We start from the raw sequence: 23,766 nt of genomic DNA, 5'->3' as shown, positions 1-23,766 counted from the left end.
ATAGTTAGAATCTTATCGTTAAAGAAGTTCATGAAGTCACTACTGCGGAGGTCTACAGGGAAACACTTTGCAATTGCTTATGCCTATATTTGTATTTATGTTGTGAAAAGAAAATATATATCATCGCTACCAGTGTGACTCTTAACAAGTCAGTGTACTATCTCAATAATGATTTATGTCTGCTTATATATATATATATATATATATATATATATATATATGTATGTACACTACCGTTCAAAAGTTTGGGGTCACTTAGAAATGTCCTTATTTCTCAAAGAAAAGCACTGTTTCTTTCAATGACGATAACATTAAATTAATCAGAAATACACTCTATACATTGTTAATGTGGTTAATGACTATTCTAGGTGGAAACGTCTGGTTTTTAATGAAATATCTACATCGGTGTATAGAGGCCCATTTCCAGCAACTATCACTCCAGTGTTCTAATCGCCTTAGAAGACTAACTGATGATTAGAAAACCCTTGAAAACAGTTCTGCTGGTGAGAGAAGCTATAAAACTGGCCTTCCTTTGAGCTAGTTGAGTATCTGGAGCATCACATTTGTGGGTTCGATTATACTCTCAACATGGCCAGAAAAAGAGAACTTTCATGTGAAACTCGCCGTCTGTTCTTGTTCTTAGAAATGAAGCTATTCCATGAGAGACATTGCGAAGAAACTGAAAATTGACACGAAATTGTCTGGGTGACCCCAAACTTTTGAACGGTAGTGTATAGGCTTATTCCATGTCTCTCATCTCTTACATTTGTTCATTTGATTTGAAGTGGTTCTTTATCTGTTTACCAACTCTTGAGTGTTTCTTGTGCCGCCTTAGTGGATAATTAAATCTCATCCAACGCCATGTTATCAACACATAAAGTGTGAGTGTACAAACGGCCGTGCATTAGTAAAAGTAGAGGGTGTACAGAAAAGCACACACTCGGGCCATGTGTACAATGATGCAGACTGACACCTTTTGACAGTTTGATCTCTTCCTCCCATTCTTTCACGTAAAGTGAAAGAATGGGAAGAAAAGATCAAACTGACGGATTTGGAACAGGTCAATAAGGAGGTGTAGGGAGTGTGCTACATCAGTTTAGTGTGGGTGGAAGGACAACACTAAAAGAGGATGACTTCCATCTGCATTAACATGAGCATTGTTGAAATGACTGGAGGGGCTTGGACACTGCCTCCAACAGCCAGTTCCCAGGGCCTGAGGTCTGGTGAACGGCAGCGGGAGAGTCGGGGGAGGGGAGCTAACGAGGTCTTATCACAGTGAAGGGGTTAACGGCAGGAAGGGTTCTACAGGAGTCAGCAGTAGTCATTAACACCACCTGTGTGAAGGGATGAAAGCTGCTTTTATTGTACAGAGATTAACCTGGAATCCTGCTGCCACACACAGAAGACAATAGAGCGGTAGCATGTGTGTTTGATTACTGTGCTGTATAATTAGCTTTGCTTTATATGAGAGTTAAAGGACATATCCTGATCAAAGATAACACAAAACTGCCTTTTTTCACCTGCGTAACATTACAAAAATCTGGCACATCCTGTCTCACAGCGATGCAGAAAAATCCACTGTATCTTTACATAACTAATACATTTTGATGATGTATTAATGCTCTGAATCCCTTATAATGCACCTATTGAGAATGCAGGCCAGTGGGCTCTGACTCATGCACACATTATGTATTTCTCCAGACATTTACAAGGATAGCAGCTCCCCTTACTTTATGGTATACACTACATTATTGTTGTCAGAATGAAGAAAGAGCTGGAGCAATACTTGTATATCTAACTAAAAAGATCCAATCAAATTATTAATAAAACTACAATATAGGTTTACATCAGAGTTTAATCCTCAGAATCTGGACCAAAAGAGGCATTTTCTCTCTTTCTGTCCATTTCAGTGACATTTCTTAGGTAAACCACCTCTTGAAAGTGCTGCAAAATGTTACATTTAATAATCATGTTAATAAATAATAATAGTTATGTAACTCTAGAAGTTGGACATGTTTGTGAGGGAAAAAAATTCCAAGAAATGACTAAGAAGAGGGAGTTTTTTTCATGCACGCTATTAGCAGACTAAAGAGTTGAAACAAACCTGTTGCCTTTGTCTCCGTTCCAGAACACAGCACTGTGTCCCTGCAGCTGGGACAGGAAGAGCTGCGAGTGGCTGTCACAGGACAAAACATACCTGAGGCAGGGGAAGCTGGGCTGCTGCATCTGCCTCACACACTGCATGGCCACCGGCCTCTGCGCGCACGCACACACACACGCACACACACACACACACACACGCACACACACACACACACACACACACACAGAAGGTAACCGTTGTTTGACTGGTTTTTTTTAAAGGCATGAACTACAGTTATTACATTTAATCATTGCTTCCTGTTGAGTAAAACCAGTTGTACTGCTAGTTGAAAACTGAAACTTGATTGCGCCACGCTAACTTATGGAGTTAGCAGATACAATTACATTTATTTATTTAAAAGATGCTAAATTTGAAATTCAGAGTATCATTTTAGCAGCAAATAACATTTAGCTATGTAAAGTATAGTTAACTATAGTGGAGAAACGTCTACCTGAGCAGAGACTGAACTTAACTCTCCTACCAGAGGTGGAGGCACGGAAGAGTAGCACCCTCAGGTTAACTCTCTGTTAACTGCTGCTAGCACCTGTTAGCACCGTCAGCTTCTAACCGCCGGATAGATATGCTCTGAATTTTGAATTTAGCTCTGTGTATGTATTTCTAGCAGTGGTGGGCCGTCAGGGCCTGCAAAGCCTTCTCTGCTGGCCTAAACAGAATCACAAAGTTATAGCTATTTTATAATTTAATAATTTTCCACAATTTAAGCTTCTGCATTTTCCAAATGCACCAGTATTATTCAAACGTATTGTTCGGTTTGTAAGCCTCGTACCGAACGGTTTAATACGAATACGTAACGTTATATAGTTACAGCCCAAGAAACGAATAATAATCCTAGCTGTGGCGCCATCATGTGGTTATAAGGTGGTATTTCAGCAGTGAAGGCTCAGGTATAAAATGCACGGCCCGCCACTGATTTCTAGGATTCTTTTTTTTGTTATCTGCAAACAGTTTGGTCCTGTCGAGCGTTGCAGATACACATGCTGTCTCTCCGTTGTCGGCAGTCACTTTTATTTTACCTGCTAGTGAGGAGCTAAACTGGTGTATTGCATGGCAGGTTCACTGTCCTAGTGACAAGGGCATGATCCCTCACAGGCTTCCCACCCGCCAAAATGACCAGTTCTAAAACTATGTCTTTGTGATGGCGGATGACAAGTTTTTCAGTATGTTTGTTAATAATGTCTTTTCCATGGGTCTCCTTAACTACCAACTACCAGTACAGTTGATCAGACTATCTCCTATAAAGCAGAGGAAACGGGGCAACGTCTGTGTTTTGACCAATCACTGCGTCGGCCAATTAAAATAGTGTGAACAAGCAGGGAGGCTCACCTTCTCAGGCTTGGTGTCCCAGCATTCAGTCAGCAGGCTGTGGAGGCAGTAGAACTGAACCTCCTCAGGGCTGCCCAGCACTGGCCGGATGCCTTTGGAGAGCTTCTTCGCTATCTGGAGCTGGTGGTGGCCCAGCACTGGCCTCCTTCCAGTCAGCAGCTCATACAGCACCATACCATAGGAGAACATGTCCACCTTTAGAAAAAACAAGGAAGATCAGGTTTCAGAGTCAGATCCGAGGCTATTAAGACCTCCGGTGTGTGGCTGGAGGTTACGCAATATTATGCAATATAAAACCAGATATTCCACAGCGCTTCTGGAGCTCATTGGTCTTATAACATTTTCTCACCAAATTAGCGCAGGTATATATATATATATATATATATATATATATATATATATATATATATATATATATATATATATATATATATATATATATATTTCTTTTTTCAAACACTTGAAAACCTGCTAAACGTAGGCGTGAGACTCATGTGAAGCTGTGAAGTTGCACTGGCCTCTGTTTTTATTCCTGTTCAACTTTATGGACGCGGCGGCACCAGAAGCAGAGTTAGGAACCAGAGACGACGTTACACTGGTTACTTCTTATTCTACATCTTATTCAGTCTCTTTCAAACTCTGTATCCAAAGTTGGTTGACAGTTGAAGTAGTGGAAAGACTAACAAAGACAGTTTTGATGAGTTAATATTTTGTGTCCGTCTAGAGTTTAAATGAAGTGTGATGTACAACAATCAGCGAGGTATTTGTATACCTGTTGTCTGACTGCAGTGTGGTGGCTTTGAAGAGAGCGTATTATGTTTTGTAATAAATTATAGTAATTGTCAAAATCTCTGTTGAATTTGTTTCTGATATAATCACTTCAAAGTGCATCACAGCGGATTAGAGCGTGTCCATCACGGTGTCATTTGTCCAGGCAATGAATACTGATCGTAACCAGTAAAGGGACTTTATATACTCAGGATTCAGAGTGCCTTGGTTTCTTCTCCTTGTTTACAATTGACTCCAGCAGATTTGTTAAGTGTTATTAAATTACTTTTGGTTAGTAAAGTAAAGGCGATCACCACTTCTTTCTTATCTAACCCTTGAAACCCATATCTGAGGACCAAGAAACCCAAATGAATTCCTGTCTGAGTGGTCACAGATAATGGTGGGACGTCCCAGAATAACTGCAGAGGCAAACAGCACCGAACTACTTCTGTGGTGACATCACTTGGTAGTGGCTCCAGATATACTTGAGGTCTGTGGTATGCCGTGGTCTCACAGGGGCTATGGCAAACATAGCATGGCACATTCATATAAGGAAGTCCTCCTGAGCTCAATCGGACTAGTCTAGTTCTCACTCTTCGTTATGTCCACAGTTTCTGTCCTCGCTAGAAAGACAAAGAGACTTGATCCTGTCATGCTTTAGTGCTTCAACCAAAATAAAGTCAAAATGAAACATACAAATCATCACTATTAGGAACATGTCCGTGGGTCCCTTTTCTTCTGCTTCTGCTTGGTTATCAACGGGTCTGTTTCAGGTTCGGTCAAAAAGTTTGGACTTGATTTGTTGAAGTCACAGTGCCATGCCATCCAATCATGAGTACACGCATGTGACCAACACTCAGTCAGTGTTGTGCTACAGTACCCGCTGCTCTTTCACCAGAGAAGAGCTCCTGAACATCAGAGGATCAACTCTCATCATCAGTGGGATTATTGGAGGTTCTGGTCAAAGGTGCCCTCAATAAGTGAACCGCCAAATGAGAGGCCAATGTGCCTGTGCGTTTGTACGCCTCTGCTGACTTTGCTGACCGTTATCAGGGATTTTTCTCTCCAAAGTGTAAAAATGGTGAATAAACTGTGGAGAAAAAAAGAGATTTGTCTTAATCTTACGATTTTGGAGACGTGGCTTTGTGCTGGCAGACTTCCAGCTGTTTAGAGAGGATTGCGACACAGAGCTCTCCAGCAAAGTGAAAGGTGGAACTATCTGTTTCAACTGTAACAGTGGCTGGTATAATGATATCAAAGTTACCTATCACACAGAGACTCTACAATTCTGCTGCAAAGAATATCTACCGCTATGCCTTTGCGGCGTTTTCACACTGAACCAAACAGCCGCCCCAGAGTGTGAATTCAGAGAGCATGCCGGCATCATGGGAGCAATAGAGGTGTGACGTTTAACATGACAGCAGCGGCCCCTCGTGGGACTTATAGTACAATCATGAATCACACTGTATTTCTTGGCAAGACCGGACCTGCGTAACTGGCTGACTCAGAAGATTAGACAATGACCTCAGATCGTTAGGGTCAGGATTCGTTGGTCAGGACATGGGACTTGAACGAATCGGGTTACCACTATCGGAGATAAGGAACTCCCGGACCTCTTTATCTCCCCAAGTCGCTGCCGTTCTCTGTGGTTGTCGCGCACAAATAACATCAAAAGCTCATAACCGGTCTGCCATGCTTGGCTGTCCCCTTTCACACAGATGTCGACTCGGCTGTGTGACCACCTCTGCTGCGGAACAACTCTGTCCCCTCTTTCCTCTACCTTTCATCCAGAACCGTGAGGCGGAACCTAATAGACAAAATCAGTTGTCAAACACTGTTTACACATGTCTAGACCACTCTTCATTCATTACAACCAGTAGTAGTGATATTATCCAAGCCTATAAACAAATGGTAACAGCTTTCTAGTCGTGTTACTGTATATTGTCCAGATGCTTAACCGACAAACACTTACACGTGTTCATTTTCTTGCCAAGACACCCACAGCTGGCAAACACGACAACAGCCATGAAGCTGCTCTTCATTTATTTTCCCACTACACTCTTCCTTTCCCACTCGCTCCATCATTTGTTCACTCCCCAGCCTAGTCTCTGATTAGAATAGTTAAACCTCATTAAAAAGTGAGATTAACGGCCAGGAGAGAAGAAAAGGAGTATGATTGGCTGAAGTCAGCAGATTCTATGGGAGAGGAGCTGACGGGCTTTCTTCAGCTCTTTGAAAGCTTCCTCCACAGTAAAAACAGTAAGCTCTCGTAAAGCTAGCTTCCCCGGGGAGAAGAGGGGCCGAGGCCAGCCATATCAGACCAACACGCTCTGCAGAGAGAACACCTACTGGCTGAACTCAAACTAATTAGGTTCTCAGTCAAGTAGGCCTAGAGCAAGATCAATGACAATTGTGTATGTGCACACTAGCAAGACAATACACACAATACACTACACAAACTGTGCAACTGAGACAATCTGGTTCACAAGTGATATCCCAAAATACACAACTTAATTTCTCCAGTTATTTAAGTTATTAAAGATGTCTAATATCATCTGGTTCCCTCCTCTCCAATGAGAGGTTTTGCACTTTTTCTCTTTTTATATTATTGTAACCTGGATATCTTTGGATTTGAACTGTTGGTTGGACAAAATATTACAATTGAAGACGTCTCCATGGGCAATTTTAATAGTGTAAATTCACAATGTTCTAGCTCTTTTATAGAGTGATTATTTAAAAAGGATCCACAGATTATTTGCTACATAGGCCTGGTTCCAGCCCTTTTACTCACTGGGTTGAATATTGAGCCTCGATAAAGAACTTTAATGCTACTGACTGGAATGTGTTTGTAGAGAATCAAAAACTGAAGGACTGAAAACTAGCACACGACTGTTCAGATATGTCGGGTGATTTTACACTATTTAAGAAAAGTTCTTACATGGCTGCTTGAGTTTACACAACCTTTTAACATTTGAGACCGTTTTGTAGAAAGTCATGTTTATATTCTACAAAGTAAGGTAAAACAGCTGAAGATAAGATGTGATTCACTTTGAATTAGTTGACAAACTCTTGATGTTAAGGGTTAATCAATTTAACGTTAACAATAGACAAGTGTGTATTCATCCTTTATAGCTCCACGGGGCAAACATCACCGTTACCAAGTGCTACGCACAAGAGGCTGGTCGAGGAAACCTGTTAACGTAAAGATAGCCTGTTAACGTAAAGATAGCCTGTTCACGTAAAGATAGCCTGTTAACGCAAAGATAGCCTGTTAGCGTAAAGATAGCCTGTTAACGTAAAGATAGCCTGTTAACGTAAAGATAGCCTGTTAACGTAAAGATAGCCTGTTAACGTAAAGATAGCCTGTTAACGTAAAGATAGCCTGTTAGCATAAAGATAGCCTGTTAACGTAAAGCTAGCTTGTTAGCGTAAAGCTAGCCTGTTAGCGTAAAGATAGCCTGTTAACGTAAAGCTAGCTTGTTAACGTAAAGATAGCTTGTTAACTGTTAACATAAAGATAGCCTGTTAACGTAAAGATAGCTTGTTAACGTAAAGCTAGCCTGTTAACGTAAAGATAGCCTGTTAACGTAAAGCTAGCCTGTTAGCGTAAAGATAGCCTGTTAACGTAAAGCTAGCTTGTTAACGTAAAGATAGCTTGTTAACTGTTAACATAAAGATAGCCTGTTAACGTAAAGATAGCTTGTTAACGTTAGCTAGCCAGTGAATGTCATCCAATATTTTCATGTGATGACATTCTAATGCTGGTAGGGTTGCACGATTATGGCCAAAATGGTAATCACGATTATTCATGAGGTCAATATTTTTGATTTATTTATATTCATTGATTTTTTCTTTTTAAGATTTTGTATTGTACCTTCACAAATAAACAGAGCACTGCTTTCACTTCCACATTTTGATTATATGTTAATAAGATGTTCACCATACTATTCTGTTGCAGCTGTTTATATTCCTTCTGATGCAAACTCAATCTCAATCTGTTTTACCTAAATTCTAACAGTATATCCACACCCCCACCAGAGGAAATATACCCTGTAATGTAATTTCCTATTAGCATAAATAACGTACTCTATCTACATAATTGTCCAAAATCAACGTTGTGTAAATCTGGCGAGCAGTTTTCTAGATATCTTGTTGTATGTATGTATGGACCAACAAGCATCAGCAGCCTTACAGCTATACTAATCCTGTGCGTACTATACTGCTCACGCATCACTAATGTGGGTTAATGAGACGGGGTCAGTACCTTCTCATCATACACGATGCCTGGTCGGATCTCAGGAGCCTGGTAACCTGGTGTGCCCTCCACGCCCAACGCCCCCTCATGGAAGGTTTGTCGAGAAATGCCGTAGTCAGACAACTTAATGTTAACGGGATCCTGCACCTGGAAAACGATACACAAATGAGTGAACAGGTAAGATAATACAAGTCTGTCTTCATTAGTTCAGTGGACTGTGACAACACAGGAAATAAGCTCAGGACTTTATAGTCCTACCACTGATAAAATCTGATATGTTGATATTATTTCATAAATACAATAGAATATTGTCAATAAACCATGCATGTATGCTGTTATGGTAATCCATATACAGACCTCCAGAGACCACACCAGGATGTTGTCAGATTTGAGGTCACAGAAGATAATGCTCTTCTTGTGAAGGTACGCCAGTCCTGCTGCAATCTGATAGGCTACTCGGAAAGTTAGCATGTGACCAAGGGGCATGTACCTGGAGCCTACGATGACAAAACATAGAAACAGGCTTTAGGACCAACTTCAGGTCAGAAGTGACGCGATACAGAAATCTCTACGTGCCTTTGCGCTTCTCCTCCAGCACAGTGTTGAGGCTGCCCAGGGGCGCCAACTGCAGGGCGAGGCATAGTGGATGGATGCTGATGCCCACCAGGGGGACGATGCAGGGATGCTGCAGAGAGTGCAACATACTGGCCTCCTGGCGAAACTCAGAGAAGCTCCGACAGGCATCTGCAGACTGCAGGTGTTTCACCATGGTGTCTGAGGCAAGAAAGAACGGAACGAGGGAGAGAACCAAAGTTTGCAAAAGGGATACTTTCAACGCAGAGAATAGATTTGTGCCCGAATGGCTGCTCCAGGAGCTCACATGGAATCAGTTCCAACTGCTAAGGGTCTACAGGCTTTATTCCATCGGTGTCCTCCTTTTACTCTCTATGACTATGGTGGTCCACATGTCTTTTTGTAAATATGAGGTGAGACAAATCAGTCACTAAAGTGTTCGCTGCCAGACGGTGTCTGTACTCGGCTCAGTTAGTCTTTCCTTCGTATCGTATCAATATTCAGAGCCAGATAAACTAGATGGGCACATCCCTGTAAACAATGTCAACATAGGTAGCGTTAAAAGTTAAAGTGGCCGTGTAATACAAGCTTTTCACTGCACAGTTAATATAAAAGCGGCTTCAGGAGCTTTTTTTCCTGACAAGTACCTGTGTCACTGCTGATGGTCTGCTGCCGACACTTCTTGAAGTGGAAGCGTTTGATGGCCACCGGCTGGTTACGATATCGGGCTCTGTAGATGATTGTCCCACTGCCACCCTGACCGAGGATGTTATTCTCCTCCTCAGAGTACTCCAGCTGGGCCCGGTCTAAAAACAGCCTATCACACACACACACACACACACACACACGATTAGACACGTTGAAAAGAAACCTCCAGGTTAGCCACACTTAATTAGAAGAGAAAACAAACTGAACAGTAAAATAGTTGGAGTCAGCATTCATCACACTTTATAGTCTCACTTCCTGCTTCAGCTCTGTTCGAGCGCTGCTCTTACTGCAGTTGTGTGCACACTGTGTTCTTGTTCGATGAGGGAATATTAGCAAAGTTTCAGGTGTGCTCACTTTCAGTTTGATCACCAAATAAAGTGGTTAGTTAATCTGGATAAACTGACCAACAAACCAACAGCCTATCCCATATAAAGGGTCATCTTCAGCTTGTTCAAATCCAGCTGCTTCGTCCTGAAAAAGACATCTCACCATTCCCCAGGTCCCTGAACTGGCTTCCAGTGTGTTAAAGCGTAGAGATTAAAGTACTACTGCCATGCCCTCAACGGTTTCGGGACGGTTGACAAAGCCCACACTATAATTGGAGAAGTAGCATTTAGGTTCTCTGTGCCGGAGAGCTGGAACAAACGTCCAGAAGATAGAAGATTTGTCCCGACTTTGACTGCCTTTAATCCCAGATGAAAGGCTTTTATGTTCTCCACGGCCTAGGATTGAAATGTGTCACGCTGTATTGTGTGTTTATTTGTAATGCATCATGTAAAGCACTTGACCTGCTGCTGGTCTTATTTTCTGGATCACACTTAGAAGAACCTCAGTTAACACAAAACAATGTACACACATCTGTCTTGGGAAACAGTGACGTCTTGGAATGTATTGGTAAAGATTTAAAATATTTTGATAATTGCCACAAAACAGTTGTGTCGACAGCTGTACTTCAAAAACATCAGTATTGTAAAGTAAAGGCGATATTGCCAGAGGCTAATATAGAGTCTCACACTAAAGTGAGCTTGTACTAGTATCCAGCTGTGAAAGTGGACGATGTTGAGATATCCTTGCCAACTGACTGCCCACCCACACACAAGTGTGTATATGTGTGCAAACGTGTAGGACAAAGACATATATGAATATTTATTCCAAAAGTCCAGTGTCTGTGACAATCCTCCACAGACATGAGCATAATAAGAACCACCACAGAACAACCACAGACCCGTCTCCAACCTCCCTTTTCTGTCTAAAATCCTGGACTGCACGGTTGCCCATCAACTAAAAACCCACCTGGACTCAAACCAACTGTATGAACCATTTCAATCTGGGTTCAGAACTCATCACAGCACAGAAACTGCCCTGATCAAAGTCACCAACGACCTCCTCCTCTCCTCTGATGACCACTCCCTCAACATCCTAATACTGCTCGACTCCCCCCAAGGTTCAGTACTCGGTCCCCTCCTCTTCATCCTCTACCTGCTCCCCCTTGGCGACATCATACGCCACCATGGTCTCCATTTCCACTGCAAGTCAACTTTCTCAAACTCAACAGCGACAAATCTGAAATGCTCATCAGCCCAAATCGCTGAACAAATCCCACCACAACGTCTCCCTCTGCATTGATGGCACCGCGGTTCCTGCTTCCAGACATGCCCGTCACCTTGGAATCATTTTCGATCAAACCCTCTCCTTTGAACGCCGCGTCAATCACATCACAACAACCGCCTTCTTTCAGTACTGCTGTGCACTCAATCAATGTAGTTACATTTTCCATAGGTGGGAGCCTTGAAGCCCTGACGCCTAACAAGCTGCAGTTGAATGTATAAAGAATGAGCGGTTACTCGCCTGTGTAGACAGCTGTATAAAAACGGGTCAGCCGTGTGTGAAGCGTGAATGAAACATGCCCATTGTAACGACTAGATCAGTACGTACAAATGATCCATTAAATAGTTAGAGGTTACCGTGCAGGGAAGTCCGTCATGAACAGCTCTGGGACCAGCTCCTGGAGGGTGACGGGCTGGTCAGGGTGCTGAGGACACATGATGTGATCCTCCTCCACTGCAGCCAGCACACAGTCCTCCATGTTAAAGTAATGAACCCCGTCTCCTCCACCTGCTGCTTTCTCTCCGACCTGGCCGACCAGGCTGGCTACGAGCTGAGACTGCTTCTGTTGGCTCAGCGAGGCACAGAGGGGACAGGGAGCGTACTGCTCTATGAGGAGACTCCCATCACTCTCACTGGCTGTCAAAGCTACAAGAGAGGACACATACAAGACATGTACATCATCTGTTGTTTATTGGAGAGCTGAAAACATTGCTGCATAATGGTACATAAGAGTCGGGCCAGTCCTAGATTTTAAGATTACTACTATAATGACTTATTCAGGTTGTAATAACAGCTGCATTTGTTACAAGTCCTCTTTGCTTTTACTACATTACAGAAAGCAGACACTGACCATGAACTGGACCCTGCAGCAGTGAATTTTATGTTTGCAGTGGGCAAGCTCGCTATCTGGATATCCTGCAAAGATATGGTTAAGGGTGGATGATGTATAGATGGTGATGAGGTCATGAAGGGCCTTGTTGCTGCTCGTCTGAAGGTTGAACTGATAGCTGTCAGACCGGTCACTTTTTTCACAGCTTGTTTGTCTGTGACTCCGGTTTATTTCCTTATTCCGACACAGTGGTGAAGAACACCGGGAGCAAATACCAGTTAATGTAAATTAAAAACAGATCATGACTGCGGTGTTAACTGCATGTCACAGTAATAAGAGCACACAAGTCTCCTAAATAAAGCTTCCTCATGACAGGTTGCTGACAAGCAATGTAGCATTTCAAAGTGATTTTTCTAAAACAGAGTCTTGCTCACTCCACATAAAACGCTCATTACTTCCAGCAAACTTCATGGAGAACAATGAGGGTGAAACGGCATCACTGATCCGTTTTAATCGAATATTCTCTGGTCGAGCTAAAAACAACATTATCTTCAACTTATTGTTCAACTGACGTTCGCAGTTTACATAACAGACACTCGACTGTCACTACAGACATGTGAACACAGACACTTGCATCGTTCATGGAGCGATCACAGCGGTACGTATAATTAAAATAATATATTTTTCCATATGGCCACAGTCTGAAACATGTTACTCTGCAGGTTGATGTCATTCTGTTTAGCAGTGAGAAGCTAGCAGTATTTATGCTATGCCACTCTACTACCTCATCTCAAGAACGTTCCACCGTGGAAGCCTCGATGCCAACACTCAGGAGCTCAGCACTACGGTTGGTCAGAGACCCGACCAAAGTTTAGATCTACGAGGCTGAGATGAGGAGGATTGATGGTGGCTGTGTGGTGAAACCTCTGACTATAAAAACAATTAAAGCCGTATAAGCATGCAAAGGCAGCAGCTGTGATTTACAATGATTGATATTTGTTTATTTAAAACAAAAAATGCCGTGAGAAAAGATTTGACAGGTTGAGGAAAAACCTGGTCAATGGTGCACGCTCACGTGCACTAAAATCATGCATGGCCGACCCGGCTATGTCAACAAAGCAAAGAGAACACACCACACACACACACACACACACACACACACACACACACACACACACACACACACACACACACACACACACACACACACACACACACACACGGAGAGTGACTTCCTTCTCTGCTCAGGTAGACATCACTCCTCTAGATCTCTAGAGAGCTAATAGCTGTGTGCTGCTATATTAATGCTCTGAATGTAGTATATTACTCTTTTATATAATCAAGTCAAAGATAAACAAAACGATGAATTAAATAAGGAAATATCTGCTCAAAGATAAAAGGTATAAGGACTAAGAATCTGAGCCAGTATTGAGAGCGGTGCACTGACCAGGGAACCACTGCTCAATCAGAGAGTTGACGTTGTCCGTGATGAAGGCCATGGCAGAGAAATCTCTCATCTCTGACTGGCAGATAATCTTTATGCCTCCACTCTTCTTCCTCTTCCAGTTGACATCTGATGACTCCACGCTGCAGACACACAAACACATGTCATCGCCTCGTTTCACGGGAGGCTTTATCTGCTTTCTCCACCTCTTCAATAACCTTTTTACACAGAAGCTTAAGTGGAGCAGAGAGAGCAGCAGGAACCTTTGATGCAGTTCAACATTCATTGTCTCTTCACTTTTATTAGTTGCATTTATTTCAGTGGAGATCGTCTCCCCTCAGTGTTACAGTATGTTCTCATTTCATACACTAGGCTTCATAATACATCATAGCGCCAAGTCTGCTGTCATACATATAGAAGATGAGCAATTTTACAAAAAATAAAAATCTTGTAGTATAAATGTAATGTAATTCTTAGCATTGAAAGGATTTGCACTGCAGCTTGAAAATGTAGGTCAGGATATTGAATTTCAGCTGACTGACAGTATCCCGCTTGGTGCAGATTCTGAACAAAGACTGCTTGTTGTTAATGTTTACGACCTTCGGAAAAAGACTGTATTCTGTCAGAAAGCCCCTGTAATGTCCAGATTGAATTGTGTGTTTCTGTGACCCAGTGTGGGCCTTGAAGTCGACTGAAAACTAGCTCCGACCGGCTCCTTTCTGAGAGTCTGAATCTAACTGAAGCTCCAAACCCTTACATCTCTCCCACTCTTTATTTCCTCACTGAAGGACGTGTCTCTTTTTCATTGCCGCCTACAACCTTCTAGCCCAAGCTCTGACCTGAGGTAACCTCCATCAAAAGTGGCCAGCAGCCCCTCCTTCCAGTATATCGTCTGGCTGCGTCGGACTCTGAAGGTGCTGCAACGGTTCTTCTGCCGGGTTCCGGCAAAGCTGTAGATCACGGAGTTTCTGCTGCGTTGGCTCCTGGCGTTTCTTTTGTCCTCAAATGACTGCACAAACACAACATCTCAGGGCATGAATGTAAAGAGCTGAAGGTTTGAAGGGTACAACAGGTGAATGATTAGAATCGGCTGGTTTTAGTACCTGCAGGTCCATCTCTGTGAGGCTGATGAGCATCCTGGCAATTAAGCGCTCCCAAAATCCGGCAGGAACAAAGCTCATCTGGACAAGGCGTTGCAGGGTGTTGTTGGTCTGCTGACGAAAGCCGTGGATGTCCATGGCTGGCTTGGGGGGAAGGAGGTGGGGCAGCAGATAGCTATACCAAGAGGTAAGACAAATTAACATGTACGACCTGCTACTTGGCACTAGTTCTAGTATTTCTTTGTTGTTTGCAGGTTTCTTTCACATGAGCTACTACTATCTTTAAGTGGTTGCTTATTTGTTGCTACCTGTTGAGACATACATGTAGCATATGGATGCTATGTAGTTGCTAAGGCGTATGAAGTGCTTCCTATGTGGTAGTTAGTTGGTTGCTAAGTCCTTGGTAGGGTAATCACGGTCTTTAAGGTAGTTGCCCTACTGTCTTTAGGTTGTTACTAGTGTGATGCTGAATAGGGCTTTTACAGTTGGGTTGTTGGGGTTTTCAGTGGTGTTTGGTAGGACATCATGAGGTGGTTACTAGGCAGGTATATGGTGTCGCTGGGTAGCTGCTAAGGTGAATGGGTTGGTTGCTCTAGTGAATCTAGCTGTTAGTTGGATGTGAGGGAGTTCTGCATGGCTACCAGTGCTGCATCTTCTGATGTAGTGAATTGGTGTAAAAACAGTGGGACAAGCTTTGAGGCAAAGATCATAGAATGGGACCTATGCTTGAATCGGCTTTCTACTAGAACAGTAATGTGTGCGCTTTGTGGAGCAAAAATGCCAAAATGTACAGGGAATCACCATTTGTACCAACCGGGTATCAATTAGTACAAAGACAGTATTTTACCTGTTACTGGCTACAGGAAGAGCGATCTCAAACTTGGCTAGAAACTGGAAATACTGTTCCTCTGTCTGCGGGGTGAACCCTGTTCCTACCAGTAGCATCTGCACAACAGACATCATCATACGTATCACACAATGAAGTCGGTATCATCGTTAACACACAAAAACAACATGTTCCAGTTGTTTCCTGAGTCTCACCCTCAGGTCTTCTGCACGGATCACTCCATTCCTGGCGACAGAGCGAGAGGACTTGAGGTGCATGATCCTCTCCAGACATTCCGACAGCCACACGGGACACAGGAAGTAGAGGGTACAAAGGCCATGGCTGGTGTCGGGGAAGTGCAGCAGGGTCCCCGTCTCAATTAAGAAGCTGATGGCTGAAGGTAGTGCAAAAAAAGAAGCGCGCCTATTAGCATGGAATTTCCTCATGAATGGTGTAGTGAAGAGCGTATAGATATATACCTCAATAACAAAACACTCCAGCGGTCACCCAGCCTTCTGTTTGTATCCAAATGTGCAAACAAGGCACAGAATCTCTGTATACCTTTGTAACTGAGCAAGTACTGTGCATGTTGAATGTTCAGTAAAACACAAATAACAAAGAAAACAGCAATTAGAACCACGTGTCAGAGAAAAGACAGCAGCACGTTTATATTCCACAAGTGATGCTGTGATTCAAACAGACGGTCACATGTGTAGAGACATTAGGGACGCAACGGTTTGTGTATTCGTATTGTCAGGGTCACGCTCTTGTGCAACCAGCCGCCAGCACGATGCACAGTATGCAGGTAAGAACTCAAAACTAACTGTTAAAAGTGGTCGTCAGGCTGGTAACCAAGCATCGGCTTTTGGTTGTTGGAAGTGAAGATATAGTCGCCATAGTTAATCACCACTGATGTGTTGAAGAAGACAAGTTCGGACTGGGCCAGTTGACTAAGTCTAGAGTAGTGACTGCTCGGCTTCTTGGTTATATATTCAAGAAGTCGAGCAGTAGTAACAAGTTCTCTGTGTAGTCAACAACTGTCAATCAAATAAAGAAAGTACACATCAATTATATTTGAACAATTATTATTCTCAGTTTTCAGATTATACACATGGCACTAAATAGCGCTGGTTAGATATTATTGGAATGTTCCGGACCTTTGCACGAGGAGATTTTCTCAATCTGGACCTTTTGGAATTTTAATTGAATACCTCTGCTGTATTGCATCGAACGCTGCGTGATTCCAGTGCTTTCTTTAAACATCATCGGGAGACCAGTAGGTATTAATTATAGAATAAGAAAGAGTTGGAGCAGTAGTTTACACTTCATCAACTGGCCCAGTCTGACCTTCTCTTTGTATGAGGTGCTTATTCATAGTCTGAGCAGAGTTATGTCCTGCTGTGGACGGGGGAAGCATTAAAGTACATTTTAGACATCTAAAATAATCAATAACTACAGAACTATGTTGACAGAAACAGTATAGATACGTTTTCACTTTCAGTTCAGCTCCATGTCGGAAACTATTCTAAATACATGGTGTACTTAAACTGATCTGATCTTCTTCTAAAGCACATCGTCCACAGCTGCACATCGCTTTGCTCCTGTGACGGTTCCTCTTTATTGGGGCTGTAGTACTGTAGTAATACACCGACTATGGATAAGTAGCTCATACATCTAACGCAACAAATATTACAAATGTATTTACTTTGAGTGCACGTTTGCTACATTTGGCTGTTAGCTAGAATTGGCTGCCAGTTTCTGAAGATGGTTACCTACGGCAGCCTGGAAGCCCAAAACCTTTAGCCGTACGCTGCTTGCAACATGTGCACAGGTTAGCACGACAAGCTAATTGGCGTGTATGAAGCCCAATCAATGGCAAACACAGGGCTGTCTACGGGTGGTTTCAACACTAACCAAAGTAAATGGAAAGCTTTCACAAAACAATGCTGGAAATACACTTTTGTAGAAGGAAATCATTCAAGGTTACAAAAAAAAAGAAAAAAGTCAAACAAATGACTTTCAAATCCAGGTGCTGAACAAGCCACAGTACCAGTCTGCAGGTCCTGGTAGTCTCTGATGTCACTTCCTGGGTTCTGTTCAATGATGCGGTCCAGCTGGTCATCAGTTAGGTATAGGACCTCCCCCTCAGCGTCTCGCCTCTGCTTCTCCGTTATCACCGCTTCCTGAAGTGTCAGGTAGCTCCTGGGGATCTGGTGGAGGGAACAACGGTCAAATCTGTCTGTGATTTAGAACAACATCAGGAAGTTCAGATAGTTTTGAGTCTTTCTGACCAAATAGCTCCAGGAACTAACCATAGGAACAAACATTAAGGCATGTAGAAACCCAATATACAGTTATGAACCTGAAAAAATGTGCATGGTATGTCTTCATTAAACTATTGAAAACATATTGGATCATTTTAAGAAAGCTTTGTCTTTAAGCTCTGTCAGTGATAAAAGTATGACAGTGTGCAGCGTCCCAGTCACACGCTCTCACTCACCAGTCTGCCCAGCAGTCTACTGCCACAGGCTGAGCTGCTGCTGTCTTTCATGGACAGAGCCACCTGGTAGATCAGCTTCTTCAGCCCATCCAAGCCCTCCAGGGTTTTACAGGACACTTCACTGAGAACCCAGACACAGACAGACACACACACACACAGACACACACCAGACAGATGAACAGATGTTCTGAAAAGCTGATACTGGTGCCAACTGGCATTAAGCTTAAACAAACCATGAAGAGTCAAATGTGTGCTTACTGCAGGTGTTTCCAGGTGATGTCAGGGTAGCCGGTGGCTCGAGCCCCTGAAGGGGATCGGCACAGAGCCAGAACATAAGCTCTCAACGTGGCCAGTCTTTCAGTGCGAAACTTGGTGTCAATGAGATCCAAATGTGTTCCCACAACCACCACGGCAGAGTTGGGTGCTCGCGCCTACAAGCCACAACACACAGGAGCCAACGTGTTTATAGACAGTGAAACAAAGAATGAGCACGAACAACCTCTTCTTATGTTCTTCCTCAGCAGACGGAGTTTGGTCAAGTTGTCATCTTATGACCCAAGTATGGAACTTTGGTCACATGAAAATTCCTCCCTCACTAATAAACAAACAGATGAGACCAAAACTCTTTGGATGCCATAATACACAGCATGTTTGGAGGTCAAATGGCACTGCACATCACCGCACAAACACCAAACCAACAGTGAAGTTTGGAGGAGGGAACCTCATGGGGTGGGGCTGTTGTTCAGCACACAGCACTGGAAAACTTCATATAATTGAAGGACGATTGGAAAAATGTACAGAGACATTCTTGATAAAAAATCTGCTGCCATCTACCAGGATGATGAAGATGAAACGAGGGGTGGACATTTCAGCACGACAATGATCCCAAACACACAGCCAAGGAAACTCTCAGCTGGTTTCAGAGAAAGAAAATAAAGCTGCTAGAATGACCCAGCCTTCTTTGTGTGGAAGAAAGGACCAAAACCACACCTGAGCAATGCATGAGCCTAGTTTCTCCATACAGGAGGCGCCCTGAAGCCGTCATTACCAACAAAGTATTAAATAAGTTTCAGTACGCGTGGTCAATACTTTTCCCCTGTCATTCCATTTTATTACACATAACTTCATTAGTTTGGTTTTCTTTGTATGTGTGGATTATTTGGATTGTTACCGACATCTGGTGAAGGTTTCACGTCAACAGCAGCTTTAGAAATATATTTACTGAGGACAATGGTGACGTGTTCAATACTTATTTTACCCGCTGTATGTATACATGTTCATGGCTTTCTTCCATTTTCTGCAGCTTTTAATTAGTGTAATGAAAGTGTGTGTTACTGTTTATTAGATTCTGACTGAAGAGAAAAGAAGACTCGAGACAGAGCAGGGTCGGATATGAGGTCCTCCTTGTCTGACAGCCTGTTGTCTGACGACGACCTCACAGTGTTGCTGTTCAGTAAGACATTACGCGGTTCTCGCATATTCCTTTTACTTTGTTTACAATCTCTTTCCGTGCATCTTATCAATGTGTCTGCACTTGTTAATGTGGTACTAATCTTAATGACCTTTTCTCTCCCAGCAGCAGTTTATTTTTTAGATTTTCATTGACTCATTTGAAAAGAAATGAGCTACTTTTAAACAAAGAAATTTGTTTTAAAATTGATGCACACTATCATTTTCATAATTATTCATATTCATATTGTTTTGGCAGGATGAAGACCGAATGAGACCGGCAATAACAAAACTCAAAGGACAAAGTTGCAATAGAGGGAAATTCCTCTCAAACCTATAAAATAAAATATTAATAATGTAAACTAGCCAACAAAGCAGTAGGAAGCAAAGGGAGGCATTAGTAAATGTCAAGAGTAAGTTATTAGGCTTCAATGAACCACTTCAGTGAAATGATGTAAGCAGTTTCAACATCTTCCACGTCATCATGCGTCCATTAAAGGACATCCATTGGCCTGGGTTTGGTTGATGTGGTCTGGCAACCAAATGATTCTTTGAATTTAGATCCGTCCTCCCTCCCACTGGAAAACACAAATACCACCACAGCCCCGCCCTTCACTTTCTGACCCACTCGCACTTAAGTACAGCTGGAACCAGGTTCTCAGTGGGTCTGCAGAAGTGTGTGTGTGTGTGTGAGTGAGAGAGCGAACTTTCACCTCTATGTTAAGCAGCCATGTCTGCAGGTTGGCCACAGCCTCCTCTCCCAGAGCCAGGTTCCAGATCACCACGTACAGGGCTTTATCAGTGAAGAAACACTGGTTCACCGTGGACATGCTCGCTTGACCACCGATGTCCCACACGTTGAACGCCACCGAGTCCTTCTGTGTGGAACAAGACCAGCGCTAAGTCAACTCTAAAACAAGGGTCTGGAAAGTGAACAGATCACGAGTAAACAAACAGTCATTATTAAAGATCCACGCCCTTATTTTAAAGAACATTTCCAGTGGACAGATCCACAGTTTCTACTGAAACTACTGTGTTTTGTGGATTCTCCGGAGAAACAGGGACTCTGCTTCTGAAGGTGCTGCTGTCGGATTCGTAAATGTGAATTTTTTGGGGTTGTGTTGTGTGGGAGCATAACTGGTTGTCAAGCCAATAGAGAGAGGGACACTCTGAGCCCTGCGGCGTGGAAGGCAGCGTCTCGGTGCGTCGGGCAATGCCAGAAATATTTTAGTCACTATATTTGGTGAAGGCACATACTGTACATTAATCTCTCTAAAATCAGACCACCCCATTATCATAGTTTGCTTGTCTTTCATTCAACCTTTTTTTTACCAGGCGTTTTTAATATGATATGGTGTTTACGCCACCAAGACGTCATTCTTACATGACAGTTAGTGGACTTTTCTTTACAGCCACGTGAAGGTGGCAGGTATCTGCTCCGCCTACCAGACTGTTGAAATATGACCACAGAGCTGTCTGTTCTCTAAGCGCTGCCCTTATAGCACCCTCCTGCTCTGCACGGGCCCCATGGATGTATAAAGAGAACTGGATACTGCGCGACATGTTGCTCAGTGGCGCGTGAAGCAAAAGAAACACTTCTGCATATAAAATGACAGAGAGTATAAAAAGAATCCATGGGGCCCAGAGAGCAAGCGCACCAGCGTTTCCCCTTTAACCCGCCTCCCAGCCCCCAGTCAGGCCTCCAAAGAGATGGACATCTCCACATGTGACTTCCAACACAGCAGGTTCCTGGCTCCTCCCTGTTGGGAGCACTGGGGTCTGATGAGGTGAGCTAAACATATGCTAATTGCTAACACTAGCTGTGTCTGATGGGCATGCCATTAGTTCTGCAGGTATCTGATCACAGGTTTTGGATACATTAACTGTATGGATTTGAATGTCGAATTGCTTGACAGATATTGACTCATATTTCACTTCTTCTTCTTCTTCACTTTTGGCTGTTGCCACAGTGGATCATCTATTTTTCATCTAGTTGGTAAAGCCAGGAATGGGTCATGCACTGTGTGCGAGTATTGAATGTACACAATACGTATGGTGCCGTCTGTGTTTTCCCTCACGCTGTGTTTGCCTCCGTTGGGTTTGTCCAGCTCCCAGGTGGAGGTGGAGATGCTGCATTCTGCTGGGGTGAAGGGGGCCGCCCTGCCGGTCTGTAGGGCCTCCAGGAGGGCCGACTTCCCCTGTCTCGGTGGACCAATCACAAGCATCTTCAGCAGCTTAAAAGGCTCTGCCTTTCGAAGGTGGGCCCGGAGGAAAGCTAGGACAGACGCAGGACCTGAAAAAACCAGAGAGGTCAACCATTCGGGTTTTGTGGTGTTGGAAATGACCCGTTACCATAAAACTATAGACAAGTGCTGCAACAACATAGTGCCCATTTATTCAACTAATGTACATAAGTGTCATTGGTCCATTCTATACTACTTTACATGTCTATCATCATAGGGAAACACGTTTCTTTTTCACTCCTTTACATTAATCTAACTGCTGTAATTACTTGTTCACTCAGGTTACTCTAAGCGTTAAGAAGTTGCAAACTGTAGATTTTGATTAAAGGATCACAGTTTAACTGAAGTGTAACTGAAAACGTTAGTCAGGTGCCCACATGAAGAAGAAAAACAGGATCTGATAGTTGTAGTCATTCCTCCAAGAGGCCCCTGTCTAATGTTTCCTTTTGAGGGTGTGTTTAAAGACAGTTAGACAGTACCTTCTTTTCTTACTTCCTGGGGGACATTAGTAATGTTGAGGTCTTCAATGTCCAGCTGCCAAAGGTTGGAGAGTTGACTGAGCTCCGCTGGAAGCTCCCGGATTCCAGGATTACTGTTCCCAGAGCAGGTGAGACAACGTGGTCAGTGAGTCACATGAAAGACAGGACGCTTAAACATAACCACCATCCACATGACATTGTCCATTTTTAATAAATGAACACGTTTTATTATTCCCAATTGTATTAAATGGAACTTTTTAGATCTCGTGAACCTTCACTGAGCTCACAAAAACAGATGGAAATGCAAAGTGTTTTGGATCCACAACTTCCTAAACAATCCACTCTCTGGGTGCGTGAGAGCAGAGCAGTTTGCTGCTTGTATTAAACAGCTGCAAACAGCTGTAGCAGGAGGACTGACCTCACACAAAGCCGTGGTTCACAGGGACCGAACCCAAAACTATTTGACTTTTTGGCGACATATTAGAAGAAAATGTTCTTCAGTGTAAAATACAACCAACGTCTGAGGCTCACAACTAATTGTACTGAAAACTGATGAAATGATTACTGTTTTAAATTGAGTTTGATTTCAGCTTTGTCTGTATGTGGGAGTACAGATGATGGTGTTTGACTTATAAACAGTGCAAAAGAACATTAAGCAGCACATTGATTCATTAAGATTAAAAAAAGATGGTGGTGTTGCAAGCTTAGTGCGATGATAAGATGTAATAAGATGTAATGTGTAACGGTGTGTTCACACCAAGCGCAAAGCTCATTTTCTATGCGGTGCAATTACTCAATGCAAAGACATGAACGAAGCAAATTTGTGGAATTCGCGACATTTGCGTATTCGTGCAGGTTGAAATATTTCAAGTTAAGCGAGATCTCAGTGTGCCGCTGTGTCTCCTGTCACAAACCTCTAAACATTGTTGAATCAGATAAGGAAACAAGTAAACCAACTGTCTGTGGTCACCCAGAGCTCTATGATTATACCTCAGATTGTGTGTATAAATGTATGTTAATAAAGCGTAGGTTGTCTACGGTATAAGCAATAACGTCGCTGCCATATGTGTCCCGAGATAACGGTGCAGGTGAATGTTGGTGGACAGACAAGAGGGACTCACTTGGAGAGGTAGAGCTCAGTGAGGCTGTGCAGACCACACACTGATTGGGGAACACACTCTAGTAGGTTGTCATTCAAGGAAAGCACTTCCAGTGAATCCCGCAGAATCATGGGAAACTCGATGGGACACACTGCCAAGACAAGACAGAGCCACGCAGAAAGTCACAGCTAGACACAGTTATTAGAACGGAGGTACTGACGTGTGCCAAACATTTCCAGAGTAATTCAGAAGTAAGCAGACAGTTCCACAGAAGTGCATTCTTGGCACGATGCAGTTCCTCTGAAACAGCATGTAAAACATGATGCAACACTGATACAGTTACACAATAATGACGTATCTAATCAAACTACATCGTGTCACCAGAGGATTACAGGTC

General features: G+C 43.0%; 1 protein-coding gene across 1 annotated transcript in view; it reads right to left on the bottom strand.

Moving 5' to 3' along the window:
* lrrk1 (leucine-rich repeat kinase 1) overlaps positions 1-23,766 on the bottom strand; it is a 55,224-nt gene that overhangs the window by 8,996 nt on the left and 22,462 nt on the right. Inside the window, exons 13-31 of the mRNA XM_079162589.1 lie at positions 23,391-23,520; positions 22,270-22,382; positions 21,626-21,840; positions 20,261-20,425; positions 18,357-18,529; positions 18,099-18,219; positions 17,649-17,808; positions 15,814-15,992; positions 15,620-15,717; positions 14,776-14,947; positions 14,512-14,681; positions 13,676-13,815; positions 11,756-12,044; positions 9,731-9,900; positions 9,087-9,284; positions 8,868-9,007; positions 8,520-8,657; positions 3,488-3,682; positions 2,105-2,256 (exon numbers count right to left, since the gene is read on the bottom strand). Coding sequence (XP_079018715.1) covers positions 2,105-2,256; positions 3,488-3,682; positions 8,520-8,657; positions 8,868-9,007; positions 9,087-9,284; positions 9,731-9,900; positions 11,756-12,044; positions 13,676-13,815; positions 14,512-14,681; positions 14,776-14,947; positions 15,620-15,717; positions 15,814-15,992; positions 17,649-17,808; positions 18,099-18,219; positions 18,357-18,529; positions 20,261-20,425; positions 21,626-21,840; positions 22,270-22,382; positions 23,391-23,520 — 3,118 coding nt within the window. The remainder of the gene's footprint in view (positions 1-2,104; positions 2,257-3,487; positions 3,683-8,519; positions 8,658-8,867; positions 9,008-9,086; positions 9,285-9,730; positions 9,901-11,755; positions 12,045-13,675; positions 13,816-14,511; positions 14,682-14,775; positions 14,948-15,619; positions 15,718-15,813; positions 15,993-17,648; positions 17,809-18,098; positions 18,220-18,356; positions 18,530-20,260; positions 20,426-21,625; positions 21,841-22,269; positions 22,383-23,390; positions 23,521-23,766) is intronic.

Source organism: Pholis gunnellus, assembly GCF_910591455.1.
Source record: "Pholis gunnellus genome assembly, chromosome: 1".
In the NCBI taxonomy this organism is placed as follows: Eukaryota; Metazoa; Chordata; class Actinopteri; order Perciformes; family Pholidae; genus Pholis; species Pholis gunnellus.
Note: the sequence above shows the minus strand (reverse complement) of the source record. Positions and strands in the feature narration are given on the sequence as shown.